General features: G+C 42.2%; 1 protein-coding gene across 1 annotated transcript in view; it reads left to right on the top strand.

Annotated features, from left to right (window-relative positions):
- SLC38A1 (solute carrier family 38 member 1) overlaps positions 1-6,366 on the top strand; it is a 42,676-nt gene extending 36,310 nt beyond the window's left edge. The window contains exon 16 of the mRNA XM_030237770.2: positions 178-6,366. Within this exon, the coding sequence (XP_030093630.1) occupies positions 178-279 (102 nt within the window). The 3' untranslated portion in view covers positions 280-6,366. The remainder of the gene's footprint in view (positions 1-177) is intronic.
- The last annotated feature ends 5,678 nt before the right edge of the window (positions 6,367-12,044 follow it).

Genomic DNA, 12,044 nt, shown 5'->3' with positions numbered 1-12,044 from the left:
TGATGCTAATCTGTTTAATTATTGGTTGATCTTGTCTTTACCAGAAGTGCTAGCTCATTTTAGCTGATAACTTTAATACATCACCTTGTACATCTCCTTAAGAGAAGTTAACACACATGAATTAATTGTCTTTTTTTTTTATTTGTTAATCTTCTCTCCTTTTTTTTTTCATTTCAGGCTTCTCTTTTTTTGGCACTGGGGGTATTGTTTTCCCTGGTGAGCATTCCCTTGGTCATCTATGACTGGGTACAATCAGGAGGCAGTGCCGAAGGCCACTGAAGTTCACCCTCTTCTCAAAAGAAGATACCCCTGTTTGCTACACACCAAAATCGCAACCATCCGTTCTGTTTATTCCACTTTTTGTGAGTTTACTCAAATCAAATCCAAATAATGATTATCCAGTACTGAAAATACTGTCATGGGAGTATTTTCTTGCAGAAAACAGACCCATTCTTCCAGCAGGCGTGTCACTCTCTGATCAGCAAAAAGTCTGTGTTAATTGTCCATGAGATCATATAGAGCATCGCTTATAGAAATTCATCACAATTAGTTTCCCCTCTTCCACCCATGAATTGCATTGTTCCATTATTTTCCTCAGCCCTCCAGCCACAAGCTCTGCTCCTTTAGGGCAGCAGCACCTGTTGCTATCAATTCCAACTGGAGTGTTGTCCGTTCATATCCTTCCCCCCTTTTTTAGCCAAAACTCTGCTCTCTAATCGTACGCATCTGGTTTGTTGGTTTGTTTGTTTGTTCTGTTGCTCTTCCAGGCACCATTTGCCTCACTGGGTTAAGTGTAGCATTCTGGATACAGGCATGAAAAGCACCACGAGAGTGTAGCTGAGTGCTGTGTAAGCGTAGGTCCTAAATCCGGTGCTTCTCTTCATGTTTTGGGGGGCGAACCAGGCCCAGGGCTTGGCCCATTCATAGCTCTGGGGAACAGACTGTGTGTGTCTTTGTGATGTGGAGCAGGGAGCAGGAGGACAGCCACCACCACCAGCCACTATTCCTCTGGCACACTTGAGCTGGAGATTGACCAGAACTTGACCCCAAACCATGAGTACTTGTGTCTGAAGAGAAGCAGACATTTGGAGATTTCCATAAGAAGTCTGCATTTTCTTCAGCATTAAACTGTTTAGTAATGCCCCATTGGTCTCAGAAAAAAAATACCAAGCTCCAGTTTTATCAAAACCTGCGCATTTAATCATACCTCATGCCTTTTCCATACCTTGTAGGGACTGGCGCCTCTCTTGTGTCTTACCCTCCTCCCACTGAAGTCAGTGGGGTTTTTGACAGCAGTGGGAGCAGGATTTGACTCACTCTGCCAAACTACTAAATTTCTAATGGAAATTGAAATCTGCAATATTTCTTTAAATGAACAGAAATACTTTATATATTTAAAAGATTTCATTTACATTTTTCATTAGTTCTGCATAACACTTCATATTCTAGGTGCTATGCAGAACATAACACTTAGAAGTAACACAGCTAGTGTTATTGTACTAGCAGAAACACTGTAACTTGCAACAGTTGTCCACAGAATAAGCATTTGCCTAATGCCTTATAGCTGGTGTAGAGAACCACATGTAGAGACTCAAAAGCTAAGCAGGTGATCACTCACCATCCTGAGCAGGCATCTTCTATTAGTGCACTGCCAGCAGCATAAACGTGTTCACTTTATGTCATTCACCATGCGAGCTAAAGAGTGTCTGAGAATATGAACGTGGCTCCTACTGAAAGAACTGATGGCTAGAGGGAGCCCCGCTTCATGCCCAAGGGCTGTGATGCCCTTGATATGCTCCAGCCATACCTGTCAGTATGTAGTGACCCTCTTGTTCTCAGTGTCTGGTTCATTGACTACTCTCTTTCTAACTGTGGAAACAGACCATCATCAGCTGTGAGGAACCTGTCATTGCAACTTACTCTTTTTAAGGTTAGGGATAGAGTATTTGGGATCTTGGGATTTCTGTAAGCTACTGAATTGCCTCAGTTGCTATTACCTTGTAATGTAACACCTTACCATTGTTTGAAGTCACTGAGAGTTGAGATCACAGAACACATCTCAGGACCCTGAAAGTTGGTTTCTAAAGATAACATCCAGAGAGGTTAGTTTGAGGCCTTCCCAGAAATTTGGGCATTGAGATGCAGAGTGTTCATGCTGCAGAAACTAAGCCTACTAAGCCCAGACTGCCAGATCTGTACCGTAGCATAGACAGTGAGGTGCTTGCCTCTGATGCTACTTCACTATGATCCAGAAATAAGGCAGAGTGGATTCCACAAGCTTCCAAAATATTTGGAGTAGCCTAGAAGCAAGAACAAAACTAGAAACCTCCCAGCAAGGTCTCTGGTGCATCATTCTTTCTCCCAAGCACTCCCTAGCCCAGCCTTTAACATACAAACTGCTGAGCTACCTGGGACCCCTGCACTAAGATCCCTTCTATTTCCCTGTGGGTGGTATCAGACCCTTATCTGTGATGGTGCAGATCACCAGTTCTTTCTGTGCTGTCCCCTTATGGGACTGATCCCTGCCCTTATTCACAGAGAAGTCCATACCATAGCCTACAAGACCAGGTGTTAGGCGAGCTCTGTGGAGAAGAGACTGTGCTTTGTTCCTATCTCTTTGCACCTTATTCTAGGCGTCTTCTCAGCCTGGGATGTAAACTTTTCCTTTTGCAGGCACCCAACCCTCAGTGGTCACTACAGCAGAAGCCCAGCATCTCACTCCATTCTCTGACTCAGCTTGCTGAGGTTGCATTTCAGGTTTTGAGGTGCCTTATAATCTCTCTGGGTCTTATCCTAAAAACCTAACTCAGACCTGAGAATGCCGTGCAGTGTTATCCTTAAGATGTTACCAGGCTCTCCTTCTTTCCGCCCCCTTTGTCTTTCTTCTACTACTGATTAATGAGCAGCACAGTGCTGTGCACTGGGGAGTTGTGAGAGACGAGATCCTGGGAAAGATTTTCAAGTCTCCAGGTATGAGCCAGAGGTCTGATCTGCTGCACAGGATTCCAGCAAGGTCACATATGTGACCTCCTCCTTCCTCCCGTACCTCCTCCCAAATAGTCTGTAGTCTGCTGTTTGAAATACGAACCATTGAGTTTTGGCACCCAACTTCCTTCAGCTTGAAGGGCTGTTGGGTCAGTGATTGTTCATCTTCCCAAATCTCCTCCATCACTATTCCTCTCTCTCCTCTTTGCTATTCTGCCTTCTCCTTTTCCCCAGTTTATTTGTATACTGGAGTTTTACTGAATAAATAGGGAGAATAAGCTGAGTGTGCATAGAAGTGAAATTACCCAAGGTACAGAACCACCAAAGCATGTCTTATATACTGAAAAATAGATACCCAAAATATTAAGTCTTTAAACAGACTTAGTTTCTGGGTCTCAATTTAAAAAAAAAAAAAAAAAAAAAGAAAAAAAAAAGAAAGAGGGAATTTTGCTTAGACTGATTTACTGGCATCATATTTGTAGATATTTATGGAAAGGAATCATGTGTTTTTTGATGTCTGTGGTAATGAACGTGAAATAACGTGCTTTTTGTTTTCTCATCAGGTTTATACATTCTTAACAGAATGCAATAGACCCTGCTGTAACTGTCAACATCAGTGATGGATGACAATATTTGTATGAGGTTATCTGTAAAATGTACTGCTGTTATTCAGTTCATTTGGAATAGTGAACCTGTAGCCACGATTGTACAAGTCCCACATTTTAGTTAGGATTTTAAGAGCACAGTGAAATGCTATAGGAGTTTCTCTGTTGTAAAATTATTAGGATCCAGAGTACCATATCTACTTAGTAGGTGATAGCATGCTTTCTTTTCATAGAGAGTTTATCACTATTGTGAGCACTGCAAATGTCATAGACTGGATGCAAAATTGCTCCTAATAACTGCAACAAAAAAATTTTAAAATTCTTATTTGCATAGTAGCAACAATTGAGTGGTGAGGGACAAGGAAGGACTAATTAGAAGCAGGGATTACTAATAAGATTGTAAGAGTTAATCCTACACTTAAAAGACAGCCTTGCTGCCTCTCCTAGTCCAGAGCACATTGCAAAGAAAATAGTTATGGGCTTACAGCAGCCGTAATACAGCTGCCCTTCTCTGTCTAATGGCAAACATGCCTAGGTAGTAAAACATAGTAAATTGTTATTTGGGAGCAGTATCTCGGGGCAGTCACCTCTCTGGGTGATGCGCACTCCTGGTCAGAGGGCCAATGCCAAATCTGTGCACCAGCACAGACCTTTTGTAGAGCTGACACAGACCAAGGGGTGCCTGGCACATGGGCAAGACTAGGGCACAAAAGCTGGTGTCATCCTGTGAGGTCAGGGATGGGGATGCTCATCCATTCTGAAGGCTCTGCTCTTCTGAGCCACATATGAACCCAAAGCCTGTGCTCCACCTGTAATATGTCACACATGCAAGTGTGGGTTGGATGGTGTGTGGGTTTTGTCTGTACATCTGCCTTACAGTGCATAAGCGCAACACAGCTCTCTGATATTGAGTATTAAACAGTAACAATTAATGGTATGTCTAGTTTAAATTTATACATTTCTTTGCTTGAACCTTACATTAAGGCTAAAGAGCACCTTGGTCAAAACAAAACTTTTCATGTGGTGGTGTCCCACCTCCAGTCCTACTGCCCCACCCCAGTGCCTGTAGGAGAAAGGCACCACAGAATGTACTCAGCTCCATCAGCAGCTCCATGAGATGGCTTTATCAGCTGGCGCCACGGTGCTTTCATAAACAAATCCCCAGAGCCCTTGGCGTCAGAAAATCCTTATTTCCTGTAAAGTACAGCCAAGAATGTTTTATTTGTATCTAATGTAAGGATTTCTGTAATGAACTGTGAAAAAAAAAAAAGATAAGGAATTAATAAAAGGTACAGGGCTGGAAAGTCTAGAATTCACAAACTGTACACATACCTATGTTTCTGAAGACAAATCTATGCAGTTGTGTTGTATTGTAGGAAATTTCATTTTTATGTACATATATATTGTAAATAAATAGGATGCTGTATATTTTTGCAGTTGGTTATCCCCTATGAATAGAAGTGTTGAGATAGGCTCTGCATATTAAGAATGATTTTAATAGAAATACAAATACTTTAGCTTCTTAGCAAAATGTATATCCTTTTCTTTCTCCCGAGAGTTCACAAGTTAAATCCTAAACTTGAAATTATAATTACCTCCCTAAAGTAAAAAGAGAAATAAAAGGTCCAGTTAAATTGCTAGAATCAATTCCAGTGAATGACTCCCTGTTTTCTCAACAGCAAGTCTGCCAGTCTTCCTGTTGGGAAAAATATCTCCCTTGGTAAAGGGCCCCTTTGGTACCCAGACACCTCTTACCTTCTCAGCTGGGGTCATTTGGGAGTAAAGTGCTGAGGAGGGTTTATGGAAGAAGCCATGGCAAACTGCAGCCAGCAATTTGACCTAGCATTATGCCGTGTTGTATCCAGGCATGTATTTACCCAACTAGTACAAACAGAAGTCAGGGCAGAGCTTCTGCATTTCCATTTTCAGCCATCAGAAATGCCAGTAGTTCAGAAAAAAAAAAGTATGACAAGTCAGGGGTCAGCAGCAACCAGAGCAATTGGTGCCATTTCCAGCGCCCTCCCTTCCTGCAGAGTCCTGTGGCTGCTCCGCCTCAGATCCTGCTGCTCTCATGCAACCAAAATGCTGGCACCTGAGACTGCCAAGAGCTTCCCTGGCCAGGGACTGCTTGCACATCCCACTCCATGAACAGGCAGACTTCTTTGGATAGCTGTGTCCAGGGGTGAGGGCTGGGTATGTCTTGAGAGTGCATCCATCAGAGGCCTTGTGTAGACTTTCTTACTGGTAAAGCATGGAAATGTTTTTTTGGGACTGCTGAAAAATGGAGGTTAAGAAATGCATCTAAAAATAATTGTGGGTTTTTTCCATATTTACTTTATGGGCTTGGATGAAAATGAAACTTGAAATAACATTTGCTTTTATCATGAGCACAAATTTGAGGGGGAAAACCCTATATACAGTCAGTTCTACAGAGCTTTTCAAATTAATACCAGTATATGTTTTGTTTTCAGTGTTATAGCCAACAAAATATAAACTGAAAAGGTATTTTTCCACTAGACTTGAACTTTACATTGTTTATAGAAACCTGGTTTTAGTGTCCCAACATATGCTAAGGCTCACACAGATCCAGTATAAACAATGTTGTTTGAACGATGTATGCTTCATACAAGCTCATGTCTAATAGATTGTTGAAGTGAGTCATTGGTAATATTTTGCTCCTTTTAACATCACCTGTTAACTTTGTGCTGCTCATATCCAAATAAACAACACAGTTTTTCAGTTTCTATGTGTAAATAAAATGTATCAAGTTCTATGATCTCTCTGTTACCTCTTAGTTTTTAAACATTATAATTGGGATCTAAATTAATGTTGGGACCATACTCATTCTTCCAAAGGGATGACGATGTATCATTTTAACAGCAAATGCTCTCTTACTCTTTATCCAAGTATTTTCACTGAATTTAGGGCATGCAGCTCTTGCAAAGCCAACTACATTACATTTGGTGCAGTATATAGAGCAAAGCATCAACAAACAGCTATGGAACATTAAGGTGAAGTTTCTGAAACAGAGGGACCTGAAGTGGGGACAGATGGTTACTACAGCCTGCAGTTGCTGAAGATGACAGCATTCCTCAAGGCCAATACTTGTTTCTGCCTGCTTCTGGAAGACTGTCTGAGTGCTTGCCAGTTTGTTTCAAGGTCAAATCAGGCAATTTAACTTAAAGGGTTGCTGTTAAATTGGGTTTAAGATGTCAAACTGGAAGTGACTAAACCCCTGCTAGACGTTTCCCAGCTATGGAAGCAGAAGCCGTTAGATGTATGAGGAGGATACCCAAAAACTGTAATGTCTTAGGTGACTGTTTCTGCCAAAGTACCTTTGTCAAAGCCTTAAAGGGTCTGGAAAGTGCTTGCTTTTTTTGCCTTTGACCACTAATTTTACTAGTGTACTAGTGTTTACTAGTGTTTTACTAGATAATAGTGACCACCTACAAAAAGGCTTCTTGGCTAGAGTCCAAACAAGAGTGTCCCTGACTGCATGGGATGAGTACAGCTCCCCAGGCTCCTCTGCAGAAGTGATGAGGCCATTTGTGTATCAGAGGATCCTTGAAAGCCATTGTCTGGTTCCCAAGCCCAGGAATGTATCTTAAAGCCATAAACCTGGGAGCACAGAGGAACAAGCTTCTGCACTGGACTGGTCTAATAGTCTCTTCTGTTTGGCATACATTTGCACACACTTCTGTACCCAGGCAAACTTAATCCTCTCATAGCCATATCTCAAGACATGGGAACATAATTTATGGAGCAAAGGAAAAAAGAGAAACTATTGTTCGTTTTTCTCCTTGCTTGCAGAGACTACCACAAATATCTGTTGCCTTCTGCAGTGCAGTCTGACAGCTTCACTTGAAGTTCACCTAAAACCACACAGCCAAAGTTAAAAACACCAATCTCCTTTCCAGCCACATGCTTCTACTTTTGGCTTGTATCCCTAAAGTCAGCCAGATCTCTTGAGTATATCTGACCAGTCCCTGTTTGTGAGTAGGGGGAAAAAAAAATAAATTAGTATTTCCTAGGGCAAGCAATGCTTTTATCAGAAGGAACATATTCCTCCATATGGTTCAACTGGGCTGTTGGCTTGACTTAAATTAATGTAAAATTGCATTTAGTCTTCAAGCTGAAGCCCAATTCAAGCCACTAAGATGTCTCATTTTCCACTACACTAAGAGCTGGGAATAAGAACTCATGCCAATTTCAGGAAGTGTGGAGACAGTGGAGATGGTAGGAACAGGCACAGATGATAAGTTCATTTCTAAGACTTTCGGACCACAAACTTAACATGGGCTTTGTTTCCTGTGAGGAAGCTTCCTTCCCTATTCTCAGCCCGATGCAAGAGAGCAGCACCCTTTTTTTTTGCAGTCATTTGTGTTAAGGGTATGTGGCTGAAATACTGACTTCAACACAAATCCCAGTGTGGTTAGACAAGTTTTCAAGAAACCCAGCATCTGTGTTTTGCAAATGTTAAGTGCTATGAATTTCTCTTTCAGCTTACAGTTATGGAAAATGGAGACTCTTAAAGCTGTCAGTGTTACTAAATATCATGGCACCAGCAAGGGATGGTGCTGCTGGCTTAATGTGCCTCAACCTTGTCACGGCTCACTGCCTGAAAAATGTGAGGTTATTGGTATTCTTAGAAAATGGTGTTGATCAGCTGAGGCTGAGACAATATGGCTGGGAAAGTAAACCATGAAGGCTGGGGTGGCACAGGCCAGACCTGTCTGAGAGTCAATCTGCAGATAAAGCCACACTGGGAATTCATTCCCTGAGTTATGGGCCCACAGAAGCTGCTGTCCTGGAAAAATGGAGGAAAGTATCATCAACACGAGTCAGAATGTACCCCAGAGACAAGAACCACATCCCTCCTTATAAATGCTACCTGGCTTAAAATGTCAGGTCCTTTTCCCACAGGTAACCAGATCCCCTTCATCCTGCCTGCCACATTTTCTTGGTTTAAGACAGTTTAAAGAAGTGGACACTCTAAAATGGGTTACCTCCCCTTAGTTCAAATCAATCTATTTCCATAAACAAAGAACTAATACTAATACTTCTATCTACTGATACAAGTGGAAAAAAATAGTTACTAACAAGTGAAACAGCAACAGGCAAAAAATAGCAGTGAATTATAACTAAATACAAAATTGCTAAATCTCACAAACTACGTAGGAACAAAGAGATACCCAAATTGGCAGGGTACTGCCCCTTCCAAGACAGCAGCCCCCACTGCCAACTGAAAATGGGGAGACAAAGGGAAACCAGAGTCAGACCTGAACCTTTGAAAGGGATTCTTGCCCCCTGACTGTCCCGCAGTTGCAGTTCTCGCTGTGCTGCTGGGCCATAAACAGACAGCAGTGATTTTTTGGACACAGATATGGAATACAATAGTATTTTGGGTTACCTAGGACACATGTACCCTTGGGAGAATGTTTGCCCATTGGGCAGCAAATCTGAAGCACTGTTCTCTTGCCAGTTATGAAAAGCTGGTGAAATTTACCTGGTTTTGGTTTTGGTTCAGTCACTTCAGACTGAACTCTTCAAACATACTAAGTACTGACTATGCCCTTGACATGCTCCCATGTGGTCTTCCTTGCGGGACACTTTTTGGGACTCATGCTCAGGTAAGTTCCCAAAAATTATTCTTTCCAAACCCCACTGATTTCTCAGCACCACTCACTTTAAGCTTTGCAACATCTGGACCGTTCTTGTTACTGCCCACTACAGACCTGCCCCACAGCCCAGGCAAACCTGCCAGCTCCCCTCACCTTGCTTAGGAGGGGTTTGCTTAACCATTCCCCTTGCACAGCACTGGATGGCAACAACCCTTGCACAGAGTTGTTTGGCAGTGATTACAGGGGTGAAAACCAAGTATCAGATGTGGGAGCATCTGCATGAGCCTCTTCAGGCTCATGTCATGAGCTCATCCTGGTAAGCAGCTGACGGGGATGAGAGAGGAGGGTCTGTTGCCCAGATGTCTCCCTGGCCACCAGTTCCAGCCTATCAGAGCTGGATGTGCAGTCTGTTACAGAGATGGGGTGAGCATGGTGCTCAGCAGCACCACTGCAGGAGCCAAGTGCATTGAAGATAAAAAGACTGTTGTTCTACCCCAGGTAATTATATGGGAATGTAGCAGAGTCAGGCGTCAAGGTATTGGAAAGTGTTAGGATAACAAAGAAACTCATGAAGAGGGTGGAGAAATTTTTATGATGTGGGATCAGATTAATGACCTGTACAATGGCTGCAGTAAAAACAGCAGCATACAGATGCTACAACATTTGTAGAACACATTGCTTCAAACCATAACCAAAGCCTGTAATTTACTAGGATGTTAAGGAAAAAAAAAGAGAGAAAAAAAAAAGAAAATTATATGTTCATTGACACAGCCAGTTCTTGCTGTCTCTGAAGTCTTCTCAGGCTTAGTGCAGGCAGCAGTTCCCTGTAGTACTTCTTACATAATAGCTGGATTTCCTATTAATTTTCAGATACCATTTGTAGATAATCAGAGAAGTACCAGATGCTGGAGAAACAACTTCCCTGACATAACAAGGAATTATATATCTCTTGCAATTAGATCATCACAAAATGAAAGGAAAGCAGGCATCAGTCTGCCATTCCTGCATCCAGTGGCACTTAAGCAATGAGCACAGTTTCTGTTACTATTGTTGGCAGCCCTCCAGCAGCACTTTGAAAAGGCAGAGTGGCCTCCCTGTAAACTGATAAATTATCTTGTAAAGCAACAGGCACAGGAACATTCAAGTCTTTGTTGAATTTTTACTTGAGTAGAGAACTAATTGGCATCTTTCTGTGCAGAACAAGTAGGGTCAGCTTCTCCATTTCCAGAGGCAGATTATTTTAACCAGAATCCACAATCCCTGTAATTAATGGAATAAACACTAGGAATGTGGGTACTGGGAGATGCAAAAATTGTTTTCTCAAAGAGTTCTGGTTGTGAAACAATTAAACTCAGTTGACAAAAAAAGACAAAATAAATGAGTCCTAGCTGTGTTGATGGCTTCAAAACACATTCATTATCACTACAAAAGCAGACCTGTCATCCTCACACAGCATGCTGATGTTCTAAAGTAACATGTGTTTACTGGCTATACCATTCAGACCAGTCTCACCCAGAGAAGCGATGATGTTCTCAACCCTGCTCAGGGCCAAAGAATAGAAACAGGCCTGAAATATTTTGTACAAAGCTGCCAGTGCCCACCAAGATGCAGAATGCTCTCTAAGGAGTGGGAAATGTGCTCAGATAAATGCACGCCACTTAATTATCCTCTTTTATGTAGTGTTCTGGCATGTGCCTGCCTGGTACAAATTACACCAAGGCAAGTTCAGCTCTTGGTAGGACTCATGCTCTGGACAACTGGAAGGAGAAAGCTTGTCCCTGTGGATGACCAGAGTATGAGTTTAGATTTACCAAGATGAGTAGGTGTACCAGAGCAGATGTACCCTGTGCAGTCTGCAAACCTCATGCAGGCAGCTAAAGCACAGAGCAAGTGAGCCTCCACCTCAGCACTTCAGGCAAGCACATCACCAACACCTTAAGCTCTCTGGGGACAATTTCACTATCCTAAAAGAGAGCACAGTAATAAATCAGTTCATTCAAGCAAGAACATTTCTATATTTACATTATAACCCTCTGTAAAGCACAAGAGACCACTAGTTCTGTTTACTGCAGAAATAAATGATACTTCCTCTCAGGCAACTGAATACCCCTCTGAGGGCTCAAAACAGCTGTCTAAAATTGGAAAGCATATTTTTGGGGGTATTTTTCATTTTACTCACATCTGGACAAACAGTCCAGATACCGATAAACAAAATAGGTCAAAACTAATAGCTAGAAAAGAAGTCTTGCAACACACTCTTTACCTGCCCACTTACCCTTGAGGAAATAATGTGGTTAGCACAGTTGAGACAGGAAAACAACACCCGCAAAGAGCAGGATTCATCAAAGCCTGCTCTGAGAGGTACTTTTCACAATGGGACATGGAAGAGGGCATTTATGGAAGAGGGCATTTACTCACAAGAACAGGCAGTGTTTCCAACCTGCCTTTATAGGTGCTGCATCAGTGGACCTCCAGCAAAGGCAGCATTGTCCCAGCACACAGATGGTAACACCTCTGCTGCCTTGCTGGGGAAGTACAGACTTTGGGATCTTCCATGACTCAAAGCCAAAAAAGAGATTTCTTGTAACCTTGCTATGGATCACCTCAGCAAACTTTCATTCCCAGAGGCTTTCCAGGAAGATCTGGATGAGTTCAAGACAGAAAGCCCACAGCCTAGTTACAAGAGTCCAGATTAACTATATAGCACCCATATACAAATGCTGTGCATTTTTAAACAAATAATTAATGGCCCACAAGAATTTCAAGTGCGAAGTTTTACGAGCAAGGAAATCTAGCTACAAACATCTTGAGTTGGTACAGAGTTTGTTTCACA

The sequence above is a fragment of the Serinus canaria genome, chromosome 1A, assembly GCF_022539315.1.
Source record: "Serinus canaria isolate serCan28SL12 chromosome 1A, serCan2020, whole genome shotgun sequence".
In the NCBI taxonomy this organism is placed as follows: Eukaryota; Metazoa; Chordata; class Aves; order Passeriformes; family Fringillidae; genus Serinus; species Serinus canaria.
Note: the sequence above shows the minus strand (reverse complement) of the source record. Positions and strands in the feature narration are given on the sequence as shown.